At 41.8% G+C, this 27,603-nt stretch overlaps 1 protein-coding gene across 1 annotated transcript in view; it reads left to right on the top strand.

The window, feature by feature from the left end:
* LOC134612524 (ATP synthase subunit C lysine N-methyltransferase-like) overlaps positions 1–8,371 on the top strand; it is a 29,653-nt gene extending 21,282 nt beyond the window's left edge. Inside the window, exon 5 of the mRNA XM_063456908.1 lies at positions 8,137–8,371. Coding sequence (XP_063312978.1) covers positions 8,137–8,316 — 180 coding nt within the window. The 3' untranslated portion in view covers positions 8,317–8,371. The remainder of the gene's footprint in view (positions 1–8,136) is intronic.
* Positions 8,372–27,603: the final 19,232 nt, after the last annotated feature.

Below are 27,603 nucleotides of genomic sequence, written 5' to 3'. Positions count from 1 at the left end.
CCAGCAGAACATAGCCCAGAGCATAGCACTGCCTCTGCTGGCCTGCATTCTTCTCCATCTGTTAATCAGATTATTAACCCTGCCATTCACCTGATCTAAAGGAAAACACGATTCATCAGACCAGGCAACCTTCTTCCATTACTCCATGGTTCAGTGTTGACGCTCACATCCCAATTGAAGGTGCTTTAGTTAGTGGTCGGGGTCATTATTGGCACTTTGACCAGTCTGTAGTGACATAGCCCCATACGCAGCAAACTGCGATGCACTTTCAACCATGGCCAGCATTAGGCTAGACAGGAATTTGAGATACAGTATCTCTTCTGTGTGATTGTACCAGATGGGCTAGCTTTTGCTCCCTATGTGCATAAATAAGCCTAGGGCACATGTGACCCTGATGCTGGTTCACCGTTTGGTCATCCTTAAACCATTTTTGGTAGGTTTTAGCCACTGAATACTGGGAAAAACCCAAAAGACTTGCCGTTTTGTAGATGTTCTGACCCAGCATCTAGCCATCATTATATGACCTTTTTCAAAGTCACTCAGATCTTTTTACATGCCCATTTTTCCAGCTTCCAACACGTAAAATGTAAAAACTAACTGTTCACTTGGTGCCTAATATATCCCACCCATTGACAGGTGCCATTGTAACTATATAATCCATGTCTTTCACTTCACCCGTCAGTGGTTTTAATGTTGTGATTGATCAGTGTAGTTACCAGAGCTTCAGGAGAAGTGGTGGCTAACCATTCCTTCCCACGTATGTCAGCTTGATTTTCCATGAACTTTAGCCTCACATCAGGTTGGCATGATCAGATATCATTGCTTATGTTTAGGACATTAGGTTGAACTGCAAATATACAAATTTCTATCCTCTAAAGGGGTCACCAGTGGTTCTTTGTTTTAAAAACCATTCTTTAAAACACTAACATTGGCTCTACTTTATAAGGTGTATTTCATTTTCTTATTGCTCTATTTTTTTACAATAATTGCCAAGAATAAGGTCATTTTAAATGGGTTGAATTTCACTTTCATTGTGGTTTGTAAATGTAATTGAGCCATAAATGCCAGCCTGCAAGTTGTTTATTTACTGGTCGCAGTAGTCTTTCCAATTAAATTATCTACAATACCGTGAAGGTTGAAAAACATTAACTTTTTAACCTTGTTTTGAAAGTAATAATATTGCATTTAACATCACAGTGAAAATTAAACTGAAGTCCAGCTTGCAGAAGACTGTAGGGATAATTCACTGCACAGACAGACACCTGTAGTGAATTGAAAACGACATTGCAAAACTCAGGATATCATAGCCATGCTAAAAAAAAAAAAAGGTTTTCCAACAAAGTGATTTTAGTGTAATTTGGTTTTCAGTTAACTGTAATTCAATAAAGCCTTGTAATGTATTTTTTCTGCAATGTAAGAAGTGTTTCCTGCATGTATCATACACAGGACTGGATATACAAGTGACAGACCCCTGAAATCTAAACGTATAGTTAGTCATATCATGTACTACCCTACAGAAACCATGACATACAGCCTTACATTACAGCGATTTCACATCATAACCAAACATGGGGTTTAGTGACTCATGAGAATTAAAAACAAAAAAGGGCAACATTTTAAACTAAAATAGCAAAGTTGTGACTAAGTTGTATATATTTTTTTCCCAATTCAGCTGTTTTGCCCTAAATTTTAGAATTCCGCATTCAATTCACTACAGTTGGGTATTTGGTGAAAAAACTTACTAGTGTTACATTTTACACCTATAAATGTAATGTTTGACTTTTTGATTTACCATGTAACACATCTTCCAGTTGGAAAAATAAATCTATTTGATAAGCCTGCTGCTGTTAGTTTGCTTCCTTAAAGTCCTCCACAAAGATAGTGGATATCGATATTTTTTTCAGGTTGATGGTAAAATTATAAAATATAAATTGGCGCTGCACATAAATTTTTACTTTTAACATTTACTTTTAAAGCGGCACTGTCATGCCGAATCCCGTTTTTTTTTTAACCCCCCTCCCGCCTCCACTACATCCAATTGACCCCCTAGTCACCCCCAAATGCCCCTAAGCCCCCCAGATTACCTATTTTTAAATCTGTATCTTCTGCCCCGATCTTTATTCAGGGCGCCGCCATCTTTGTGTGGGTAGGTGAAGTCCCTGTGGGACACGTCATCTACCCACACTAGACAGACTGTGAGATTCCCGCACATGCCCAGTGAAACACCTGGACATGCGAACGGGAATTTCATCTATTCATTCATTCATCAGACAGACGAATGAATGAATAGAAAAAATCAGACGAACAAACTAACACTGAGTATCAGTGTTCGTTTGTTCGATCAGTTTATTACAAGGAGGGAGCTACCGACGTGCAGCTCCCTCCTTGTAATATGTAAAGACAGAAGCGGTGGGGAGCTGTGCTCCCCACCACTTCATAAGCCCCCCAGGTCCCCCCCTCACTCTACGGGGGTCAATATGACCCCCATAATAGCACAAGGGAGATTAAAATCTCCCCAATGCCCCTACTCGCTATATCGCGAGTAGGGGCATGTCCACTAAACAGTGAGCAGCCTGTGGCTGCTCACTGTAAAAACATAAATGGTAATAAGGGGGGGGGGGACCTACTGTCCTCCCCCCTGGCCCCCACCCCTGCGCGGTGGGTGGGGGCACTAATAAAATAATAAGGGGGGGGGACCTACTCTCCTCCCCCCCGGCCCCCACCCCTGCGCGGTGGGTGGGGGCCCTAATAAAACAATAAGGGGGGGGGACCTACTGTCCTCCCCCCGGCCCCCACTCCTGCGTGGTGGGTGGGGGCCCTAATAAAACAATAAGGGGGGGGGACCTACTGTCCTCCCCCCCCCGGCCCCCACCCCTGCGCGGTGGGTGGGGGCCCTAATAAAATAATAAGGGGGGGGGCCTACTGTCCTCCCCCCCCGGCCCCCACCCCTGCGCGTTGGGTGGGGGCCCTAATAAAATAATAAGGGGGGGGGGACCTACTGTCCTCCCCCCCCGGCCCCCACCCCTGCGCGGTGGGTGGGGGCCCTAATAAAATAATAAAAGGGGGGGGGACCTACTGTCCTCCCCCCTGGCCCCCACCCCTGAGCGCTGGGTGGGGGCCCTAAATAAAGATAGGGGGGGGGGACCTACTGTCCTCCCCCCTGGCCCCCACCCCTGCGCGGTGGGTGGGGGCCCTAAATAAAGATAGGGGGGACCTACTGTCCTCCCCCCTGGCCCCCACCCCTGCGCGGTGGGTGGGGGCCCTAATAAAATAATAAGGGGGGGGGACCTACTGTCCTCCCCCCTGGCCCCCACCCCTGAGCGGTGGGTGGGGGCCCTAAATAAAGATAGGGGGGGGACCTACTGTCCTCCCCCCTGGCCCCCACCCCTGAGCGGTGGGTGGGGGCCCTAAATGAACCCCCCCCCCCCATCAACGTGACTAGGGGTCCCAAGCCCCTAGTCACCCCCCCCACCCCCACCCCAAAACATTCTAACCCCTACCTACCCCCCTCACCCTAAAAATAGTGAGGGGGGAATAAAATAACTAACCTGTAAAAAAAATAATTAAACTTACCATTTGACGTCTTTTTTTTCTAAATTCTTCTTTCTTCAGCCCCCAAAAAGGCCAAATAAAAATCCATCATACCCGTCGCACTTTAAAAAAAAAAAAAAAAAAAAGAGTGCAAAAAAAAAATTAATCCATGTTCACCCATGGAGGGCACGCCGCGTACTGAGCTCCGCAGGGCGGGTCAAGGCTTATATAGCCTTGCCCCGCCCTGCAATTAGGCTTAGAACACACTGATTGGTTGGTTTAAGCCAATCAGAGTGCTCTGTGTCATTTTACAAGCGTGGGAAAATTCCAAAGAACTTTCCCACGCTTGTAAAATGACACAGAGCACTGTGATAGGATGGTTTTCAAGCCATCCAATCACAGTGCTCTGTGTAATTTTACAAGCTTGGGAAAGTTCTTTGGAATTTTCCCACGCTTGTAAAATGACACAGAGCACTGTGATTGGATGGCTTGAAATCCATCCTATCACAGTGCTCTGTGTCATTTTACAAGCGTGGGAAAGTTCTTTGGAATTTTCCCACGCTTGTAAAATGACACAGAGCACTGTGATTGGATGGCTTGAAATCCATCCTATCACAGTGCTCTGTGTCATTTTACAAGCGTGGGAAAGTTCTTTGGAATTTTCCCACGCTTGTAAAATGACACAGAGCACTGTGATTGGATGGCTTGAAAACCATCCAATCACAGTGATCTGTCATTTTACACAGCGTGGGAAAGTTCTTTTGAATTTTCCCACGCTGTGTAAAATGACACAGAGCACTCTGATTGGCTTAAACCAACCAATCAGTGTGTTCTAAGCCTAATTGCAGGGCGAGGCAAGGCTATATAATTAATTTTTTTTTTGCGCTCGTTTTTTTTTTGTTTTTTTTTAAAGTGCGACGGGTATGATGGATTTTTATTTGGCTTTTTTGGGGGCTGAAGAAAGAAGAATTTAGAAAAAAGAAGACGTCAAATGGTAAGTTTAATTTTTTTTTTTTACAGGTTAGTTATTTTATTCCCCCCTCACTATTTTTAGGGTGAGGGGGTAGGTAGGGGATAGAATGTTTTGGGGGGGGGTGACTAGGGACTTGGGACCCCTAGTCACCTTAATGGGGGGGGGGTCATTTAGGGCCCCCACCCACCGCTCAGGGGGGGGAGGACAGTAGGTCCCCCCCCTTATTTTATTAGGGCCCCCACCCACAGCGCAGGGGTGGGGGCCAGGGGGGGAGGACAGTAGGTCACCCCCTTATTATTTTACTAGGGCCCCCACCCACCGCGCAGGGGTGGGGGCCAGGGGGGAGGACAGTAGGTCCCCCCCCTTATTATTTTATTAGGGCCCCCACCCACAGCGCAGGGGTGGGGGCCAGGGGGGGAGGACAGTAGGTCCCCCCCTTATTATTTTACTAGGGCCCCCACCCACCGCGCAGGGGTGGGGGCCAGGGGGGGAGGACAGTAGGTCCCCCCCCCCTTGTTATTTTATTAGGGCCCCCACCCACCGCGCAGGGGTGGGGGCCAGGGGGGAGGACAGTAGGTCCCCCCCCTTATTATTTTATTAGGGCCCCCACCCACAGCGCAGGGGTGGGGGCCAGGGGGGGAGGACAGTAGGTCCCCCCCTTATTATTTTATTAGGGCCCCCACCCACAGCGCAGGGGTGGGGGCCAGGGGGGGAGGACAGTAGGTCCCCCCCCTTATTATTTTATTAGGGCTCCCACCCACAGCGCAGGGGTGGGGGCCAGGGGGGGAGGACAGTAGGTCCCCCCCCTTATTATTTTATTAGGGCCCCCACCCACCGCGCAGGGGTGGGGGCCAGGGGCGAGGACAGTAGGTCCCCCCCATCTTTAACCCCCGCGCAGGGGGGGGGGGGTTTATTAGGTTTTTTTGTTTTGTTTTTTTACAGTGAGCAGCCACAGGCTGCTCACTGCTTACTAGACATGCCCCTACTCGCGGTATAGCGAGTAGGGGCATATTATTTACTAATACTAAGTAATCTTTACTTAGTATTAGTACATTTGGCTTCAAGACCAATTCAGGTCTTTCAGCCTTTTAGTAGATAGCTCCCTGATACCGTGGGAATTAGGGAGTTATCTACTAAGCGGCTGCAAGATGCAGCCACAGCAATGAATAGGATCGGAGTTTCATTCATTAGGATGAAATTCCGATACGATCAAAGTACCGAATTGCATCCTAACACCAATGGAGAAACTCTTCTCATTCTGTTAGGATGCAATTCGGCAGTTTTGCCGGCGTTCTGTCTAAGTGACAGGACTTTCGGCAATACTGACAGGAAGTATTGTGGGAACTGGGAGGAAAGCTAGGGATCATGGGAAAATTGCTCTGACCAGCGGAAATGAAGCACACTTTGCTCCTCCGCTGGTCAGAGCTGGTCAAGCGGAGGAATCCTCCATAAGGCAAAGAGTCCCTACTTTGTCTTATAATTTTAAAGAAAACTAAAGAAGAATGGAAGAAAAGAATAACAGATCCTGAGAGAGGCGGAGAAGAGGAAGAGATTGAGGAAAGGTAAGTTCGGCATGACAGTGCCGCTTTAACTCCATCGTATGTAATCCTTCAGAATCCTCTTGGGCTCTCTGTAAATATATAAATGGTAATCATATGGAGCCCCTGTCTACAACGGAAGTATGGAAGTTTTTTTTTTTTTTGTGAAAACAGCTTTATATTTTTTTCTTCAGACTTCTTATAAGTGCAATACATTAAGTTTGTGAGTGAGTGTGTGTGTGTGTGTGGATATATATATATATATATATATAGAGAGAGAGAGAGAGAGAGAGAGAAAGAGACCAAAATAGTTAGTGCATTTTACACCTAATGAATGTAAATGAAGTACATATTCTATTTTTCTCTCAATAATCTATTCAATTTGTGGATACACATTTTACATTATTTCCATTACATTAGGTTCATAAAAGTATGGAGGCATGAGGGCGGGCATGACTGCCATGCTGAGCAGACGTGCATGGAGTGAGCTCCTCATCTACCTTCGATAAATCGGTGCTTTAAGCTCTTGACAAGTACATACCATCTCCTGCACACATCGGAGCCTGGCCCCATCGATTTGGGTGCTGAGATCCCAAGATACTGGAGAGGCCTGGTGGGCTCTGATGGCGGGAGAGACGGCAGCTCTCCTGTCCCAAGCCGGCTTGTATATCCCTTTGGACCGGTGGGGGTTATCCCGGTCCCCCCTTTAGGATCGATTACCACAGCCAGCCTCAAAACGAGGGGAGCATTACTTTGCCAAAGCTTATAAAATGGCCGCTGCCTTTACAATTGCAACATGGCATTGGGTGCCCATTAAACTGGACTTAAACAGCATTCTCAACCACACCTTGACTAAAGTGGACGCTACATTTAATCAATTTTGGGCAAACCTGGAAAACTGGGGAATCGACTTTATGGGACCCAGTGGAGAAAGGAAACCCACATGGCACTAAAGCTACTTTTGTACAAGCTCCCTATCGCAGGCACCTACCCAGATCAAGGAGAATTCGGAGGAGCCCCCCGGCGCATCATCCACACTGGCGGAAAGCTCCCAGACAAGGGGGACAAGTCCCTGCTACAATAGCTACCTAATTCCTATAACAACTGAGAGTACATGCTTTATTTGTTATCTTTTATTCTTAAGCTATTTTCTTTTACATCACATGTAGCTATCAATGTGTTATTTTGCATTAAATTGAATAATCTTAACTGGAGTGTCCTCCTAATCTCACATCTAGACCCAGTGGCGTTCTAGCATCTGATCAGCATGTATGCTTGGTAAATAACATGCACTGCAAAAATAAAGAATTTTATAAATCTGTCACCATTAAAAAGAAAAAAAAAATATGGAGGCACATAATCCCCGTAATAAACTAAAAAGGTCTACATTTCCTAATAATCAGTGCTCTAATCACATTGCACATTTTATTTTTTAGTTTTTTTTAAATACACACTTGGTAATTCCACTACAGTTCCTTAAGCTCTCATTATTTATACAGAACATAATTTTCAATTTGTAATCCATTAATTTTCATAGCAGTCACCATGATACCACTTTCATAGAAGAGGGTAGGGAAGGGAGTGAAAAGGAAAAATATAACATCATTTCCTGTTTAATCCTTTTACATAAATAAAATTCTATATTTATATACAATGAGTATATATTGTTATGTCAGTTATAGGCCCAATCCATTTCCACTTCTTCTAGTTTTGGCATATTATTCTCTCTGACCATTTTTTTTAAATCAAGTTTAGATATTCCTTTAACCATTAATCCATTTTGCATTGGCACTATGATACTCTGTAAAATAAGCAGATGCATTATGTTGTGTATTTCTATTTATTAAACAATTACAATATCTACACATACATAGCAGCCCAATTCCCTTGTCTTTACACGTCCTAGGAAATTACATCCATAGACATTTCAAGGTTCTTTTCCATGTCATTTTTTACTGTTCTTGCCTTGCTTTACAAAAACTCATGGTTATTCATATCTAAAAAAACATTGGGATATTTATTTGCTGGGTAAAATAAAAAAATAGAGTTTTGAACACCACTAACTATTATTATTTTTATTTTTTTCTCCTGGAGATGGAATCTCTGGAACAGAAATTATATGCAGAGCTGTCAGATGATGCCTGGGTGATTGCATGTAGATTTCCCTTTCCTCACTGGAAACCTACAGGCACGGAGGGCACCGGTTTGGATCAAGTATGGGCATACAGTATGAAGACCATAAGAAATGGCTTCACTAAGCCACAGCCATCTTGAAGGCGAATGTGGGCGACCTCACCATACTGCCTCAATCTTGGAGACAAATACGTGTAACTGCGCTAAACTTCCGGAATAAAGAAGAAGAATTTTGTGTTGTCTCACCTAAAGAAGAAAAAAAATATCTTGACACAATTACTGTGGAATCACTGTCTCAAAATGTCACATGTTGATGTTATGCTATACTCTCTTCAGTCATTAATGGCAAATCAGAATATTTTCTATTGTTACGCTGTGCATGGGCTGATTCAGTAAAATGTGAAATGTTACGAATACAAAATAAATGCCAAAGTAATTGCACTGGAAATATACATCATTATTTAGTTCTCTAGGTTGCAGAAATACTAAAGTCCATCAAATTCAACCATGAAGCCCATTCTTTGCAGCTGATCCAAAAGAAGGCAAAAAAATAAATAAAAAAATTTGTAGCCTGAAAGGGGAATTTCTATTTTTTCGTATTGTATCTATAGAATCTAGTAACACAACCTCTTTAGGCAGAGAATTCCACATCTTTATTGTCCTTACTGTAAAGAATGCTTTCCTCTGCTGTAAGTGAATATGCCATTCTTCAGCCTCAACGGGTGATCTACTGTCTGTTTTATAGTCCTAAAGGAAATGATTCCAGGTTTTCTAGACATTAATCACATGTTTTCCTTCCGCTCCCTTACTAGTTTTGTAGCTCACCTCTGCATCTTCTATAGTTCTGCAATATCCTTATTTAAAACTGGTGCACAAAATTGCAAATAATTGGAGATGATTTTTTTTCCAATTCAGGCCTATTTTTACAGGATTTGAAACTTTTTTTAATTCCTTTCATTCATTTTGTATTCCTAACAATAAATATTTCAGTGATTATAATAGTTTTACAGTATGCATTGCAAAAGCTTTATTGATCTACTTATTTTTATTTTTTTTCTGCCACACATTTGTGAATCGTCTTCTAAAATATCTTCTTTTGCATATAACGCTTTTCATTGTTTTTATTAAAGGGTTACTCCAAGCACTATGACCACTTCCCTGCGGTCCAGTGGTGGCTCAGCCTGATGGGAGTTCCCACTCTGACTCCCTCCTCTCTTCCTCAAACGTGGCTCCAGTGGTTGCTAGGAGGAAGTGACAAGGGACAGTCACTTCCTTCCTGCGCTCTGACCTCCTCACAGGGGGCCTGGTCACGCTGTTAAATCGCCACAACGATGACCGGACCCCCTGGATATTCATTGCCATCAGGTGGGCTTAACGGCATGGGCCACCTGTTGGGCCCCTTAACATGCTGCCCCGGCGGATCTACCCCGTGGCCATGGCCGCAACACATGGCGGCACACACCCGGTCACAGAGGTCTGCAGGGTGGCCAGGCCCCCTTGGACTGACTGGCCCGGTCGCAGCTGCAACCCCTGTGACCACCGTAGTTCCGCCACTGGTCATGGTTCCTAGAGTCAGCATGTGCAGTGTTTCACTTTGAAACGCAACACAACAAAGATTAACCCCTCACATGACGGAAGTGTAACGAGGTGCAATGAAAGTTTTCACGGAATGTCAGGCATTGGCTGTGAGCAGTCAGCAATGGTTTGCTCCGTTACTGGGGAACTGGCGTCATAACCACTACAGCAGTCTAAAGTGGTTGTAATGCTGGGAGTGACCCTTTAAGTTCCTTCAAATTTAAATGTTTATTATTTTAAAATCTAATCACGGACAACCAGCGAAATATACACCAGCACTTTAGAATAGTATTAATTATTTGTGGGAAATAATGAAATATGTTGTGTTATAAAGAACAAAGTCATTTTCACTGCAGTTGTTTTGTTCATTTTCTCTAAAAATTCTCAATTAATAAAATTGATAATACTGATCTGACATATCCTTACTACTGCCATTAATTAATTCTCCTTCTCCTCTTCAATTAAATCACAAAGTCAAATGTGTATCAAAATATCTCTAATATCTAAAAGTGATTACAGGACTCCACCAGACCACATTGTTCAGTCCGTGATTGTCTAATCCAGGCTTCCCCAAACTCCGGCCCTCCAGGTGTTGTTGAACTCCTACTCCCATTATTCTATAAATTAAATGGGCTGAGAATCATGGGAGTTGTAGTTCAGCAACATCTGGAGGGCCGGAGTTTGGGAAAGTCTGGTCTAATCAATGGCTACCATCTAACGTTGCTGGTATTTAAGATCCCACCTACCCACAAATCATGAGATTTGAAAGAGGGTTTTTCTATTTGTTTTGGTAGGGTAAAAACATTTGAAAAAAGGCATCTTGTGTTTACTAATCCATTGATTGAAAAGCTGATTGTACTCAAATAGCTAAGCTTGAAAAAAATGAATTGTAGAATTTTTCCAGTGCAGCTACATTAGACTAAGTTTGGTTTTTAATTGACCGATCAGTGAATAATCCACTCTGTTGGTAAAATGTAAATAAATAAACTGCACTATTGATTACCACACATTCTAAAATATATTGTGTAGCACTTTTTCTTTTCTTCCATGTCTGGCATTATCCAATCAAATCCTATGTCCTGGAAAATTCAACATAGCAATTCTCAATCTTTTTCTGAGAAAGTGTTCCTGTATGAATGAGAGCTGCGTTGAGCTGAGCTGTTGCTCATTCGCACTAACTGTACTAGAGCTGCAACTTCAGTAATTCCTTAGTTTGAGATCTGTGCTTTTAAGAACTTGATGGAATTAGTCTGTAATCGACCAAATATTTGGAAAAACTTTGTTTAGAATATAAAGACACATATATAGTAATTTATAGTAAAGCTCAATTCAATTATATTTAAACAGTAGTGAATCCTCCTTTCAAACTGCACCCTAGAAGCCTAGGCTTGCTTTCTAAAATATATAGCTTCTTTTGAGGCTACTGATCACCCATTTACAATGTAGTTTATTCAATGTTCCATTATATACTAGAACCTTCACAGCAACTACATACAAATGCATAAATGCTGTGTAGTTGCTGGAATTATTTCCTGCTGAGTTCAAGACTACATGCTTTGCCGGCAGAATATAGGAGCAGAGTGACACTTCAGACACCAGTGTGCATCATGTAGCAGGTACACCAACATTGGGAAGTGCTGTTATGCCGGCTTGGGAAGCACCAGAAATGTAAGCCCATCATTACAGGTTAACTTTGTATATAGGTTACAGCATGCTATATTTCTTAAACAAAATTTACTTTGGGCTGGAATATCTGGTTTATTTTATTCTACTCTTCTCCTAGAATTTAATCTTTAAGATTAAAGAAAGAGCGAATAAAGTTAATCTACAATAATCCATCACTTGTCCTGAGACTGACAAAAGTTTGTGTTGAGTTTCCTGCGTGACTTTCATCTGGATTTGTCATTGTATAGAAATTTGCATTAAAAAAAACCTGATACCTCACTTCCAATTATGATACAAAAAACAAATATTTTATTCAGTTGATGCTTAAGTATGTGAGGTGTAAAAATGAGATAGGTAACTAGTACCTAAGTAAGGCATGTAATGGGGATATAACATGGGTACCAAACTACTGTTCAAAAAATAACCAAAGCAATTACAACATCAAAAAATCTACAGACTGTCCTCTCTTACTGACCGTATTTCATGCTTACGACCTGGTGGGTAAGTGAGGATGCGCTAGCTAGTACATGCAAGAGAGCAGGTCTACATTCGGGGAATTCTCACGAACATAGACCATATCACTACCACAGGAAATCCAGCAAATCTATGTTCCCGGAAACTTCCCCGGACATAATTGGCTTACTAGCACATGGAATCCCAAAAAATCCATGTTCGGGGAAACTTCCTCGAACCTAGATTAACTCACTAATGCAGGTAATCACTGAATCTATGTTCAGGGAAAATTCCCCAAATATAGACCAGCTCTCAAATGTGGAGAAACCCTTAAACCTTACGCTAGGGAGCTAGTTGTAAAACAGGTAGGTCGTTAAGTGATGACCACCTGTACAGGTATAGGCAAAAGAGTGAACATCAATATAATTCAAGTGCTATGACAAAATACCCCTTATTCAAATAAACATGTACAGCAAAATATAATACAAAATACAATATACACAGTACTGTGCAGAAATACATTTCACCACAGTTTGTAGCCGAAAGTCTTAAATGAAAAATCCTGGTCTAGGCAATAATATTGTTTCTCTTCAAAGTAAAGGGAATAGGTACCCTCAAAAATTATTAGCGAAAAATGAATGTGTATACACACGTTGTGCATTGCAAAAATGAAATTAAAATGGACAGTAAAGTATCTGGGACACTTTTAATGGTCAGATCTTAACACTTCTGTAGGTCCAAAGCCTTCTTTGATGTTTTGCCTTGATATCTTGTAACCTTGTAGGTTTGCTGTGGATAATACTTTATAGGCTGGTTCTGTGGCTGGTCCAAGATGTGGTGTCCTGGAACAAGTGGTCCTGTACTTGGTCCGGATTAGATTATGCTGGGACTATGCTCTCGGGACCTGAGTTGTCCTTTCCCAGGCTGTGAAGGGACAATCTGCATCACAGCATATTGTGCATTAATTTCTTTTCTGGTAACAGAAATTGATTAAAAAACTGTGAAAGTGCAGCAGAGTGGTTTAAAATGGTGAAAGTATAAAATAAGTAAAATCTCTCAACTTTTTGATAAACCAGTCCTAGCAGAAAATAATAGTGAGACCTAGGATGATAACAGAATAATGTGTGTAATTAGTGTAGGAGAAGACAATGCTGTCCATTAGGCACTTATTATACAGTGTGACAATGGAAACATAGTTGCACAGTAGATGGGGTATCATTTGGATACTGATTTATAAAAAAAAAAATGAAACAAATCATAATTGAAATATGAATCAGAAAATGTTTTTTTTTTTTTGTTTTGTTTTTTAACTCTGATGCGTATGTTCTATTTTACCTGGGCCATTCTCTGCTATATTATTGGCTGGATTTAGACCCAAAAAATCATGGTTCCGCTATCAGCACATCTTTGCCCCCCACGGATGTGATTGCATTTTGTTTTGGCATTTATGGTGGGAAATCATTCTACTGTGAAAGGCAAGGAGGAAAGCTATCTTCATTAACACACTTCTTCTAAAAACAGCAGGTAACCTTGAAGGGAACAAGAATTCCAACCCGGTTTACTAGACCTTCTAATTATCTCAGCACATTTAACATTTTAGAAGAACTACTGAAATTTTGCATTAAGTTGCACAAAAGTATTGATGAATCAACGTCCTCGAGACACATTCAAATGATGTCAATAAAAAACAAACTTGCTAACATGACCTGTATGCAAGATTAATAATTAACTAGAGACTGAAACATGTTCCGACAAATCCTACACTCTATCTAACACAGTGATTTCATGCTAAAGTGTGGAACTCTATTCTTTAATGCATTACTTTGATGTGGCTTCACACAGGAATGAAAGAATGAATTCATTAGATCATAACTTCTAAGAACAACGCTAATACCATCCGATTTAATGGCAAATTTTACAATCATTCACCGTTTCCTGCAGAAGTCAAGTTTGATGCAATATAGAGAACAGATAATAGATTGAAAGTGGAAAATAGTAAATAGTCTGTTCTATTTTGTTTTCCATTTAACTATAAATTTGAGCAGCTGCTTAGTCCAAAGATGCCCCTCACTATGGAATAATTGATTCCTTCTAATTTAGGTACTAACCATTTGCAGTTTACCTAGCAAATAACGACCTAGCAATTAGGCAAACTGCAAATAGTTAAACCTTATAGTGGGATTAGATACTAGTAGGTCATTATCTGCAGCTAGACTTGAACAAAGACATAACACATGTTATAGTAATTATTTTGATGCCTGCAGCCTATTATGCACAAGGTACAAGGCAAATCTCCAAACATGTCATATGGACAATGGGACACTTCATTATAGGGGAGTGAGTTAGGGTATGGCTAGGGGGCAGTACTGTTTGGAGAAATGTTATTTCTTACTAGTAACAATTTATGCAACTAAAATGTAATATTAAACCAGGGCAATCTGTCCTATTTTCACCAACTAAATTCTACACATATGTATCGTAGTTGAAAGGGACATGCATCACTTTGAGACAATCTCATTAAAAAACTTTAGCTTTAGCCTCACTTAGCAAAATGAAAAAAAAAACAGGTAATATTATATTGTTTCTTATATTTACCTTCTTTATTATGCTTTCCACGCCTACTCCAGGGGAAGACTGATCTAACAAATCAGGGTCCTAGACCTAGGAATGCTGGAAAATGCATTGGACATGCCTGACAGGTTTACACATGGGCAATTTGAAGTTCTCTTCAACTTGCAACATCTTGACAGGGGGAGAAGAGAGGGAGTCTGCTCAGTGGGATAACGTAGAGCAGGCTCCGATGTTGGGGTTCTCTCTCCTAATTCTGCACAATGTTGCTCTATTTCTGTCATTAGTGGACCAGAATCTGAGATGGGTCTGTAAGAGGAAAGTAGGGAGAATTCTGAAGAAACTTCCCTAGGTGAGAGGCATGCCCAATAATGCCGTCAGTAGGGAGAACGCTGAAGAAACTACCCTAGCTGAGAGGCATGACCAATAATGGATTCTGACCACATTTATATAAGTTCTTACTAGGAGAGGTTAAAGGATCTTAACAGGTATAGCCTGGAGGAAAGATGAGACAGGGGAGATATTATTGAAACATTTAAATACATAAAGGGAATCAACACAGTAAAGAAAAACTAAAACAACAAGAGGACCAGATGGGCCCAATGGTTCTTATCTGACATCACATTATATTTTAAGTGTAGAAATGTATTTCTCACTTTATTTTGGTTTGTTAGCCTTTTAAAAAATAAGTGTCAAGTGATGCATGTCCCTTTTTAAGACACATTACTGTGAATATTATTACCGTGGAGCTCTGGTATATACTCACACACCAACAATATGGAGCTCCTAGAAAAAACGGCCAGTTGGATTTGGACCAAAAATTAGAGGGACTTAGAAGGTATGGTAAAGTGTCTTTTCTGTCCATTGTAGGATTCTTTTTAGCACCCCTTAATATTCGTACACAGAAACTTTAATATTGTTCTGTAATTATTACTGTCAAATGATTTGTTCTCATTTTCCTGGACAGTTTCTGGTTCTTCACATGTGCCCTATGACTCACTCTATACCTGCAGAGCAGTGAGGTTAGCGGAGCTGTTTTACATTCGGCTTTTGTAGTTTGACGGGTTCTAAAGTCAAAGCAATTATCTGCTGTTGAACATATAAAGGAAACCGTGATTACAGTAGATTGATTATTTCAAAGTCTTGGAGTTAAAGAAAGAAGGCTTGTATCTTGATAAAAGATAAAGTGCTCTTTGATTGTCTTTGAAATGAAAGCCAGGTGAATCTGTCACAGAACAAAATGGGCTATTGGATGATCTCAGTAAGCTACCAGGCTCTTCTACGGGCAGGTGAGAAACATTCTGAAACTGTTAGGTTCAATCACATTTTTGTTTGTGTAGAAAGTGAACTTATGATCCCACGTTTATCTTTGTGATGATCTGTGGTTTAAAAAAAGACAAAATGAAAAACTTTGAACTATACCCACAAATAATAAACTGCTTAGATCATATTTACAATGATTTGAATGATTTAATGTTCATATATATATATAGATAGATAGATAGATATAATGAGGTTTTCCAAGGAAAGGATTAACATTACTGCATATCCTTTATTCAATAGTTTTACTGTGCCAGTAAAACACACACATATACATATATATGTGTGTATATATTGTTTTATCGAACAAGCCTTTGAATTGTTTGTTAAAGCGGCTGTGCCCCTTGCATTGTGCCCCCCTCTGATTTGTTCCCCCAACCATTTTTTTTCCCTCTCTTTTTTTCTAAATATGATTTCTTTTCAAAGTAATACATAAGAAAAAGTACAGACTAACTGCAGGTTGGCAAAGGGTGGAGCTTTAGTGAAGCTCCTTGTCATTTATCAACTTTTGTCATGGTCTTTGAAGTTCTTTCTCACCTCCTTCCAGCATTGACTCTCACAAGATCCCACGGGCAAAGGCGATACACCCCATCTGACTAGTGAACTGGGAATACGTGTTATGATGGGCACGCCATATGACAGGCAGAAGAGAAAACTTCCAAAGACCGTCATGCGGACATTTGCAAGATGGCGGTGTGGTGTATTAGTCCAGGAGGACAGGCAGCATATAAAAAACAAACAAACTGTAAGTGGGGTCAAGTGCAAGTATTAGGTGGCAAAGGGGGCAACATGGACCTTAATAGAGGCTGAGGTCAGCAACAACAAAAAAAGAGACAGAGTTGCTATAATGGAAAGTAAAATATTCCATTTAGTTTGTCTAGTCCCTGATATACTCTTTTTTTATCTAGGCAAGGAGCATGCAATGTTTTTGACCTAAGTCTACTTCAATTCTTCCATTATATGAGTCTTTTGTCAGGTTAATTATTTTTCACCCTACAGTGTTCCTTTCTTCATTTAGATTACTGAGCTCATTCTTATTTAATATATCATTAAAGATAGTTCTTAAACTTAATTCAAGTGACAGGGCACACTCCTCTGTGCAGTCGCTTCACCTCCAACGGATTCATCAGTTCTGATGGCTTTTGTCCAGCCCAACCCTTCTCTTAGAGAAGCATTGGAGACATGGGGAACATGTGCAGCTCCTCCACCAATCCATTGTGTTTCGTAGAGAAGCATTGAATCCAACAACAAAAAACACCCTATGTAAAACGTAAAGTGATCTTATTGTTCTTTTCACTCCTCTAAAGCCAAAGGACCATGTGACGGAGCTCTCATACTTCAACTAAGTACTCTGATTCCCTTTCTGCTTCCTATCAACTATCAAGGATCCTGGAACGCATCTGCTGAGGACTTCTTCTTCCACCCTGGACCAGGCTGTAGCTCTCACCTTCCAGCCTTTGCCTCTTCAGTTCCTCTCCCAGGCAGGTATCCACACCTCTTCCTACACTACGATCAGCTATTGCCTTTACAAATGGACTTGTGGCTCTCAGGCCTAGCTCTTACAGTTGTAATCAAAATTAGGTTTATTGTCAAAACGTACAGACTTTCAGCTGCTTGCAATGAACAAATCAAACAACAGCAAATGAAATAGCTCAACAGAATGAATGCTTCAAATGGTTTCCCCAAATTCAACTAAAAATGCAATTTATAATGATTTCTCCAGTCTCAAAATTTCTCACCCTGCTGAATATAACCCCCCACATTAGCACAAATATGCAAAATAGGCATTGTCTCAAGCATATCTGGTGCTTCATTAGTTGCACCAGGCGGTTGCAGCATACAAACCCAGGAATATCACTGAATTGGAGGCCATTGCTTATCAGCAATGGGCTACGATTCCTCAGAAACACTGCCAGGCCATTTCCAGCAGACCATGACAGCAATGGGGTGCTCTACTAAGTACTTAAGAGTATTGCCTTGAATGATTAGGAGACTGTCATTATAAGTTGAATTTTTGTGGAATTTGGGGAACCATTTGAAGCATTTGTTGTGTTGAGCTATTAAAAGTGCCTGTTTGTTTGTTTTCCATTGCAAACATCTGAAAGTCTGTAAATTGTGCATTATATAAACCTTTTTTTGCAATGGGGGTTGAATGATTGTATTTAACTTGTCCCAGGAACCAAAGGCCAAACCAGACCGCAAGTCAACAGGTGTGAAGACTGGTTTTCTGGGATCCTTGAAAAACGCAACCAAGACACACAATTCTCAATGGATCTAACTCACTCGGCTTTATTTTTTACTCAGGACTAGCCATTGTGTGCATTACATTAAATTTACTGTGACAAACTCAATCTAATACAAATAACCAAATCATATGGGGAAACATACAGGAACTCATAGTAACGCAATAACATATTTATAAATCAGTGGGGAAGACAATAACATGACACATGTTCCCTGCCTGCAGAAATCATAATATGCAAATTTACCTGAATATGCAAATTAATTGGTGAAGGACAAGTGACAAAAATGGCACTGGTATTGCATTTACAAACTTGAATCTCACAGTGATACACTATTGTGCTACCTGTTCTTTAGGATGAATACTGGATATGAATTTACTTGTTTGCAGACATAAACTCTCATTTCAGATTTCTATTTGGATAAAATTGTAGATTGTGAGAAGAAAACAGCATGGACAGCTAAGAAAATGGTGTCTTATTTTAGTCGAACAAAATACAAAGAGAAAGTGTATTATAAAACGGGAGACTCTTGGACTCATAGTCCACAATTTAAAAAACCTTAAATATTATATGGGAAGGTATTATTATGGGGTAGGATATATGTAATAACCTTCCAACAGAAGTAGTGGCTTTCACTAAACTTATGTAAATACACAGAGGAACGACACAGATCTACCAGTGGCTTAGGATACTGGCATTGATTAAATAAATGTTGAGATCTTCTAATGAATAGATATGCCAATGTCCTTGCAGCCTTTACTGGTGACGGCTGGGGGATTGACACTTCTAAATGGTGGTAGTTCCGCCCAGTGTAAAGCATTGAAAAAATACTGAGACTAAGTAGCCATTTTGCTAGATAATACAGATGAACAGCTGGGTAGAAGGCCAATGAATTTGTATTATAAGTTACATTCAGAAAGGAATAGTCTATTGGTTTCTATGGTGATTGTTCTACTTCTGCATCTTAACCTATTGTGGATTTTTAAATATACCCTATGTGGTTTTATGTTTATGGCTGTATTGAAGGACACAAACCACCAATGACTCAAGCCTTTTATGATGGCACTTGTAAACCTCAAGGAATAGACGTAATGCTTTAGTAATTTTTGATTTGCTGAGAACCAAAACCTCCTTGGTGTGTCACATAACATTGTCCGAATGATCCACTGAACCAGCATTTGTGTGGACTCGACAAGGGGATTGCAAATTGTAGGCCAAAATAGCAAAATCAGAAAAAAAATATACAACTCTGATATGCTTCTAGCTCATCTATTTATATTTCCAATTGAGTAACCTCATTTGTGTTGAATAAGCATTATAGAAATGCTATAAAATTAAAAACTCGAAAGTGTCTCCTCTTCAACTTCTGCCTAAAATGGAAAGCTCTGTGATGTTTACTTTGTGGTCCATAATCTATGCAATACTGAGATGATGTAACTGTCAGGGTACCTGAGGTCTCTACCTCTGAGAGAGGTAGAGACTTAGAAGTTTATCCGTCCGGACGGCATGTCTCCTCGGCCCCTCGCGGTTCACTCGGTCTTGCTAACGCCGGCCGCGAGGGAGTCACTTCCTTTTATAACAGGAGGACCGGAGGTAGACGTCATGACGCCAACCCGGAACGTCCTGTCACTCAAATCTCGGGAGACGAATCAGGACTCGCCGGAGGCGTGTCTTCTCTCCCTAGCCAGGATACTTAACAGTGGCTCTCTCATTCACTCATTGCCCTGTCGTGGTTCTAGTCCGCCTAGTCACACAGTGCTTTGTTATTCTCTTGTCTTTTGGTTCTGACCCGGCTTTGGTATTTACTCTCCTGTCTTTCTGTTATCCTTGACCCGGCTTGTCTCTCGCTTACCTGTCTTCTCGTTCCCTCGACCTCGGCTTGTCTCTGACCATTCTATCGTAGTTATACGTTAAGTCCGGCCATTCTAAGGACCGGTATACGTATCTGCTACTCTTTGTACTCTGCGTGTTGGATCCCTGACCCGATCCTGACATTACGACAGGGCCATGGATCCTGCAGGTACAAATTGTCAGCTTGGTTCTCCTGATCCTAGGTTTGACGCCATGGATCATAGGATGGATCAGATGGCTCTAGCACTACAGGCGCTGCTGTCTCGTCCTATTAATCCACCTGAGGAGATGCGTAATATCTCTGCTCCTTCTGTGGGTTCAGGGCTAGAGGTAGCTACTGTAGGTGCTTCTTCCCGAGTTACCCCACCTGTACGTTATGCTGGTTCTCCTGAGAGGTGTCGTGGCTTTTTGAACCAGATCAGTATTCATTTCGAGCTACAGCCTCGTTCATACCCTACCGATAGGGCAAAAGTGGGATTTATTATTACCTTACTCATTGAGAAAGCTCTGAGATGGGCTAATCCGTTGTGGGAGAATGATAATCCATTAGTCTATAACTATAATTCCTTTGTAGCTGCTTTTAAAAGAACTTTTGATCCTCCTGGCAGGAGGGTCAATGCAGCCAGATTACTGTTGCGCCTTAGACAAGACAGCCAAACACTTGTGGATTACGCACTAGAGTTCAGGTCTTTGGCGGCAGAGGTAAAATGGAATGAACAGGCCTATATAGACGTATTCTTAAATGGATTATCTGATGTAATACTTGATGAGGTAGCGACAAGAGAGCTTCCCGAGAACCTGGAGGACTTAATTTCCTTTATCTCTCGTATTGACGAACGTCTAAGGGAGAGACAAAATACTCGAGATAGAACCGGTAAATCTTCCTTTAGACCAGCACCATCATTTCAAATTTCTGAAACCAAAAATCCACAGGCTTCAGAACCTATGCAGTTAGGCCTTACTCGTCTCTCAGAGGAGGAGAGACAATACAGGAGAAGGGAGGGACTGTGTATGTATTGTGGGGCCAGAGGTCATGTACGTTTGAGCTGTTCCAGTCGTCCGGGAAACGCTCGCACCTAAGTTTCTCTAGAGGACAGACCTTGGGTGTTTCGATTTTGTCCTCTACTCATAATTACAAAGAACATAGACTCCTATTACCGGTCTCTTTAACTTGGGAGAAGGGAACTTTAGAGACTATGGCATTGATAGACTCCGGCGCTGCTGAGAATTTTATCGACCAAAAGTTTCTCACCAAACACACTATCCCATCCCAGTTAAGGAAGACACCCTTGGCTGTTGAAGCCATTGATGGTAGACCTTTAGTTGAGCCTGTGATTTTCCGAGAGACCACACCTCTTTACTTAACTACTGGTATTCTACACAAGGAGGAAATATCCCTACTACTCATTTCATCTCCTTCTGTTCCCATAGTCCTGGGATACTCCTGGCTTAAGAGACATAACCCCGTTATAGATTGGAGATCAGGGGAAATAGTTTCGTGGGGTCAGGATTGTCAAGAGAATTGTTTAAAGAAAGTGTCACCTCTTTGTAGTGTCAACTCACTTAATAACGCTACTGACTCTACCAAAGTACAGATACCGTCCTTGTATCAAGATTTAAAGGCAGTATTTGACAAAGGAAAGGCTGATACCTTACCACCACATAGGCCTTTTGATTGCAAAATTAATTTACTTTCTGGTACCATGCCCCCTAGGGGTCATGTATACCCTTTGTCTACGAATGAAAACTTAGTTCTAGAGGAGTATATTCGTGAAAACCTAGACAAGGGGTTCATTAGAAGATCCTCCTCCCCTGCTGGGGCTGGATTTTTTTTTGTTAAAAAGAAGGATGGTTCTTTAAGACCCTGCATTGACTACCGAGGTCTTAACAAGATAACCATCAGAAATGTATATCCGATCCCCTTGATCACCGAGCTTTTTGATCGATTAAAAAGTTCTAAATTTTCACTAAGTTAGACCTTAGAGGTGCTTATAATTTGGTGAGAATTCACGACGGTGACGAGTGGAAAACTGCATTCAATACTCGATATGGGCACTATGAGTATACTGTAATGCCTTTTGGTCTCTGCAATGCCCCGGCGGTATTTCAGGACCTTATTAATTAAGTTCTTAGGGAGTTTCAAGATGACTGTGTGATTGTATACCTTGATGATATACTTATACATTCCAGGGATATTGAGACTCACCACGGACAAGTCAGAAGGGTTTTACACAAACTCCTTCAGCATGGCTTGTACTGCAAACTAGAGAAATGCAGCTTTGACCAATCCCAAACTACCTTTCTTGGGTATGTGATTTCTGGGGAAGGGTTTGAAATGGACCCGGAGAAACTCCAATCCATATTAGATTGGCCTTTACCTAAGGGTCTCAAGGCTATCCAGAGATTTATTGGTTTCTCCAATTACTACAGACGTTTCATTAAGGGATACTCCTCTATCATTGCTCCCATCACCAATATGACCAAACAAGGGGCTGAGACTAAGAATTGGTCTACTGAAGCACTTCTGGCTTTTAAGACACTCAAGGAGCTGTTTGCTTCCGCACCAATTTTAGTTCACCCTGATACTACACTACCTTTCCTACTCGAAGTTGACGCTTCTGAGACAGGTATAGGTGCTGTTCTGTCCCAAAGGTTGGGTGTAGACAAACCATTACATCCTTGTGGATACTTTTCCAAAAAATTGTCAGGTACTGAAAGCAGATATGACATTGGTGACAGGGAACTACTAGCGGTTATAATGGCCTTGAAGGAGTGGAGACATTTATTGGAGGGTACTTTGCATCCTGTTACTATTTTGACAGATCATAAAAACTTATCCTATATTGGAGAGGCTAAACGACTATCATCTAGACAGGCTCGTTGGTCCATATTTCTCACTCACTTCAACTACGTACTCACATATAGGCCAGGTTCCAAGAATTCTAAAGCCGACGCCTTATCTCGCCAATATGAACCTGCTGCCGTATCTGAGCCGGTTTTGTCCTCTATAGTACCCAAGTGTAACATTATCGCTAACACTACTCTCAAAGTTCATTCTCCGCTTCTTGATCAGATAAGGAGCTTGCAGCATCTGGCACCTAGACTGACTCCGGCTTCCAGACTCTTCGTTCCTCCTGAACTCCAATTGGAGCTCTTACAGTGTCTTCACGAGAGTAAGGTGGCTGGTCATCCGGGTGTTCGCAAGACGTATTCTTTGATCTCCAAGGATTTCTGGTGGCCTTCGTTACGGAGGGATATTAAGGATTTTATCGGAGTTTGTGTGGTCTGTACTAAAACTAAACTACCGCATTCACTTCCGTGTGGCCTTCTACAACCTCTGGAAATTCCTGACAAACCTTGGTCCTGTGTGGCAATGGACTTTATTGTGGATTTGCCTATTTCTAAAAAGCACACGTTATCCTCACCGTACTCGATAGATTTACCAAGATGGCACATTTCGTACCTTTGCCTAAACTCCCGACTTCCCCTGAATTGGCGGAAATCTTTGCTAAAGAGATTTTTCGCTTGCATGGGATTCCCTCGGAGATCACTTCTGATAGAGGCTCCCAATTTGTTTCACGTTTTTGGAGGTCGTTCTGTTCTCAATTAGGCATCAAATTGAATTTTTCGTCCGCCTATCATCCTCAGTCTAACGGAGCTGCCGAACGAACCAACCAGAAGATTGAGCAATACTTACGCTGTTTTGTTTCCGAACACCAGGACGATTGGGTCGGTTTGATTCCTTGGGCGGAGTTTGCGCACAACAATCTCGTTTGTGACTCTACGCATTCAAGCCCCTTCTTCATGAACTATGGCTTTCATCCATCTATTCTTCCCTCGGTTTCTCCTTCCCAAGGAGTGCCGTCGGTTGATGTCCATGTGGCCAATTTGAGGAAGTTGTGGGATCAGACTCGACAGATTCTTCTACACAATTCTGTACTGGTTAAGAAACATGCTGACAAACGTAGAAGGGCGGCTCCGAATTTTGTTCCAGGCGATAGAGTTTGGTTGAGTACTAGGAATATTCGTCTTAAAGTTCCTTCCATGAAATTCGCTCCTCGTTATATTGGTCCCTACAGGATCTTGACTCGAATTAACCCAGTGGCGTATCGTCTAGCCCTCCCTGCTACTTTACGCATTCCGAACTCTTTTCACGTGTCATTGCTGAAACCTCTAATCTGTAACAGATTCTCCTCCACAATCGCCCCTCCGCGCCCTGTTCAGGTGGAGGGTCAGGAGGAGTATGAGGTTAACTCCATTATTGATTCTCGTGTCTCCCGGGGGAGAGTACAATATTTAGTTGACTGGAAGGGATATGGTCCTGAGGAGAGGAGTTGGGTACCACAAGAGGATGTTCATGCATCGCAGGGCATTTCACTCCCGCTTTCCATCTCGCCCCGGCTCCTTCCGCCCGGTGGGCGTATCTGAGAGGGGGGGTACTGTCAGGGTACCTGAGGTCTCTACCTCTGAGAGAGGTAGAGACTTAGAAGTTTATCCGTCCGGACGGCATGTCTCCTCGGCCCCTCGCGGTTCACTCGGTCTTGCTAACGCCGGCCGCGAGGGAGTCACTTCCTTTTATAACAGGAGGACCGGAGGTAGACGTCATGACGCCAACCCGGAACGTCCTGTCACTCAAATCTCGGGAGACGAATCAGGACTCGCCGGAGGCGTGTCTTCTCTCCCTAGCCAGGATACTTAACAGTGGCTCTCTCATTCACTCATTGCCCTGTCGTGGTTCTAGTCCGCCTAGTCACACAGTGCTTTGTTATTCTCTTGTCTTTTGGTTCTGACCCGGCTTTGGTATTTACTCTCCTGTCTTTCTGTTATCCTTGACCCGGCTTGTCTCTCGCTTACCTGTCTTCTCGTTCCCTCGACCTCGGCTTGTCTCTGACCATTCTATCGTAGTTATACGTTAAGTCCGGCCATTCTAAGGACCGGTATACGTATCTGCTACTCTTTGTACTCTGCGTGTTGGATCCCTGACCCGATCCTGACAGTAACTCACCTTCTCTACTAGAATGTGATCATCATCACTCTTTAAGCTATGTACATGCACCATATTAGCAATGGTATCTGTGTTTTATTGGTCATGTGCAGTAAACTGCTTCGGCAGATAAACATTTGCACTTCAAGTGCTCATTAACAAATATCTGTATTATGTTCATAAACCATTGAATTATTAAAGATAGCACTTCATTGTATTATTTTTCTTTTAGCTCACTTGTAGCAAGGACAAAATTGTGATAAGACCAATACTACAAAGACATAAAGAATAGTTACAATCCAGCATACAATACGTCATATCTGGTAAGGTTTTCAAGTTCACCTAACTCTCACCATTGCATCTGTGTGTTTTATTTAAATAAAAGATAAATAAAACAATTAAAAAATGGCCTGTTCTAAAATGTACAGTAATTTTTTCATGGAGGATAATTACATTAAAAGCATAGGTGAAGTGCATTATATACAAATTTAAAAAAGTTATATTTAGAACTGTGTATGATATTTAGAGGAAAAAATAATAGAAACGGGTAACTGGAAAGAAGGTACCAACTGGTTAATTTATGTTTTTTGTTTTTCCTTGGTTTTTATATAAAATTATTATTATTATTACTACATTTTTACTTCTTTTTCATTTATTTTTTACCAACTGTTTAACTTGTGTTATTTGTTTTGTTTTGGATAGGGAGTTTCGTGGGAACTGTGTAGGTCATTGAAAAGTCTTGAAGGTAAGAGTCAGGCAAGTGCAGTTCTTTTGGGATGGAACATATTTATTAGTGAGGATACATAAAGGGTTCCCTATGGATGATTTTAAAAGGACAGTAAACGAATGACCAACAAGAAGTGGTTGTACTAGTAAAAGGGGGAGATGACTGTGGCATGGACAAACACTTTAGCTAAATCTGGGGTAAGACAGATAGGATGCTAGCTATGTTTTAAAATGAAAATAGCTGTAGATCGATGATGTGAGTAAAGGAGAGTTTAGAAGTAAAGACAGTGAGTTAATGGTAGCAGCACTGATCTGAACAGAAAATAATATGGAAGATGACCCTTTGAGGAGACTAAGATTCAGATAATAAACCATTTGACATGACAGAGAGGCAGCTGGTGACCTGATCCAAGAGGAGGGTCTTAAAGATATTGGGGTAGACAGGTAGATGTAGGTGTAATCAGCATCAAAGTGGTTTTGGAGTCACCAGCACCTGAAAACACCACAATGTCAAGATATATATCCAGTGGGCACCAGGAGTTCTTAAATGGTAAAGACATGTATTTCACTGCACATTTTCACAAAATTTCAGGTTGTGGGAACCAGGCTTTCTGGACAAAATCCAGTATATAAACAGTATTTTACTAAAACTGGTATTATTTTTCTTTTATGCCTCTTTCCAGGTGGTCTAATACCGAACCCTCTTTTCACTTGTCTTGAATGTCATTAGCACAACATATACAGGCTCAGCTATCTACCTAATGTCCCATTGATGGCATTCCCAAAGTATTTATGTTATTTGGTATATCAATGACCTCAGACTTAAAGGAACACACCAAGCACCACAACCACTATGGCCTGCTCTTTCCCAGGGTAAACAGTCAAACTGCTTGCTAATGTTTTGACCACTTACTGGAGGTAAGACTTACCTCCTACTTCTCTGCAGCCTGGAAGCTCCCTACACCGAATAAGCCCAGTGGTGCAGGTAGGCACTTTGTGGCAGGTCACAGCTCAAAGGAACTAATGAAGCTCCTTGCAGTTTCTTCTGACTTCACGGGAAGCTCCAACTGGCACCCGGGAAACCCCACATGAGATAACTGTTTGCAGGTCTCTCCTGGCCCCATAACTGCTACTGTGGGCTCTATGGTTATGGTACTTGCAGTGTTCTTTGAATGTGAATGTACAGGGAGTGCAGAATTATTAGGCAAATGAGTATTTTGACCACATCATCCTCTTTATGCATGTTGTCTTACTCCAAGCTGTATAGGCTCGAAAGCCTACTACCAATTAAGCATATTAGGTGATGTGCATCTCTGTAATGAGAAGGGGTGTGGTCTAATGACATCAACACCCTATATCAGGTGTCCATAATTATTAGGCAACTTCCTTTCCTTTGGCAAAATGGGTCAAAAGAAGGACTTGACAGGCTCAGAAGAGTCAAAAATAGTGAGATATCTTGCAGAGGGATGCAGCACTCTTAAAATTGCAAAGCTTCTGAAGCGTGATCATCAAACAATCAAGCGTTTCATTCAAAATAGTCAACAGGGTCGCAAGAAGCGTGTGGAGAAACCAAGGCGCAAAATAACTGCCCATGAACTGAGAAAAGTCAAGCGTGCAGCTTCCAAGATGCTACTTGCCACCAGTTTGGCCATATTTCAGAGCTGCAACATCACTGGAGTGCCCAAAAGCACAAGGTGTGCAATACTCAGAGACATGGCCAAGGTAAGAAAGGCTGAAAGACGACCACCACTGAACAAGACACACAAGCTGAAACGTCAAGACTGGGCCAAGAAATATCTCAAGACTGATTTTTCTAAGGTTTTATGGACTGATGAAATGAGAGTGAGTCTTGATGGGCCAGATGGATGGATTGGTAAAGGGCAGAGAGCTCCAGTCCGACTCAGACGCCAGCAAGGTGGAGGTGGAGTACTGGTTTGGGCTGGTATCATCAAAGATGAGCTTGTGGGGGCTTTTCGGGTTGAGGATGGAGTCAAGCTCAACTCCCAGTCCTACTGCCAGTTTCTGGAAGACACCTTCTTCAAG

The sequence above is a fragment of the Pelobates fuscus genome, chromosome 5 (genome assembly GCF_036172605.1).
Source record: "Pelobates fuscus isolate aPelFus1 chromosome 5, aPelFus1.pri, whole genome shotgun sequence".
Classification (NCBI taxonomy): Eukaryota; Metazoa; Chordata; class Amphibia; order Anura; family Pelobatidae; genus Pelobates; species Pelobates fuscus.
Note: the sequence above shows the minus strand (reverse complement) of the source record. Positions and strands in the feature narration are given on the sequence as shown.